The following is a 257-nucleotide window of genomic DNA, read 5'->3' on the forward strand; positions in this document are numbered from 1 at the left end:
ATGCTGATGGTGGTGATGATGGTGATGGTGGTGATGCTGCTGCTGATGTTGTTGCTGGTGTTCTTGTTGTTGTTGCTGTTGTAGCTGCCTGTATGTACTAAGCCTGACACCATGTTTCTCGCAGGATGCTTCAACTTTCGTGCTGAGATATTTCCTGTTGGGCAGTTCAGGAGAGACTGGGTTAAAGAATGCAATGCTAAAAAAGGCAGATTAATGTCACAGAACAGTTTCAAGATTCTTCTAGGAGTGTAACAATC

At 44.0% G+C, this 257-nt stretch overlaps 1 protein-coding gene across 1 annotated transcript in view; it reads right to left on the minus strand.

The window, feature by feature from the left end:
* Positions 1-166: 166 nt before the first annotated feature.
* The window catches only part of LOC119585908, a 17,549-nt gene continuing 17,458 nt past the window's right edge, over positions 167-257 (minus strand). The window contains exon 11 of the mRNA XM_037934630.1: positions 167-176. Within this exon, the coding sequence (XP_037790558.1) occupies positions 167-176 (10 nt within the window). The remainder of the gene's footprint in view (positions 177-257) is intronic.

The sequence above is a fragment of the Penaeus monodon genome, chromosome 20 (genome assembly GCF_015228065.2).
Source record: "Penaeus monodon isolate SGIC_2016 chromosome 20, NSTDA_Pmon_1, whole genome shotgun sequence".
NCBI lineage: Eukaryota > Metazoa > Arthropoda > Malacostraca > Decapoda > Penaeidae > Penaeus > Penaeus monodon.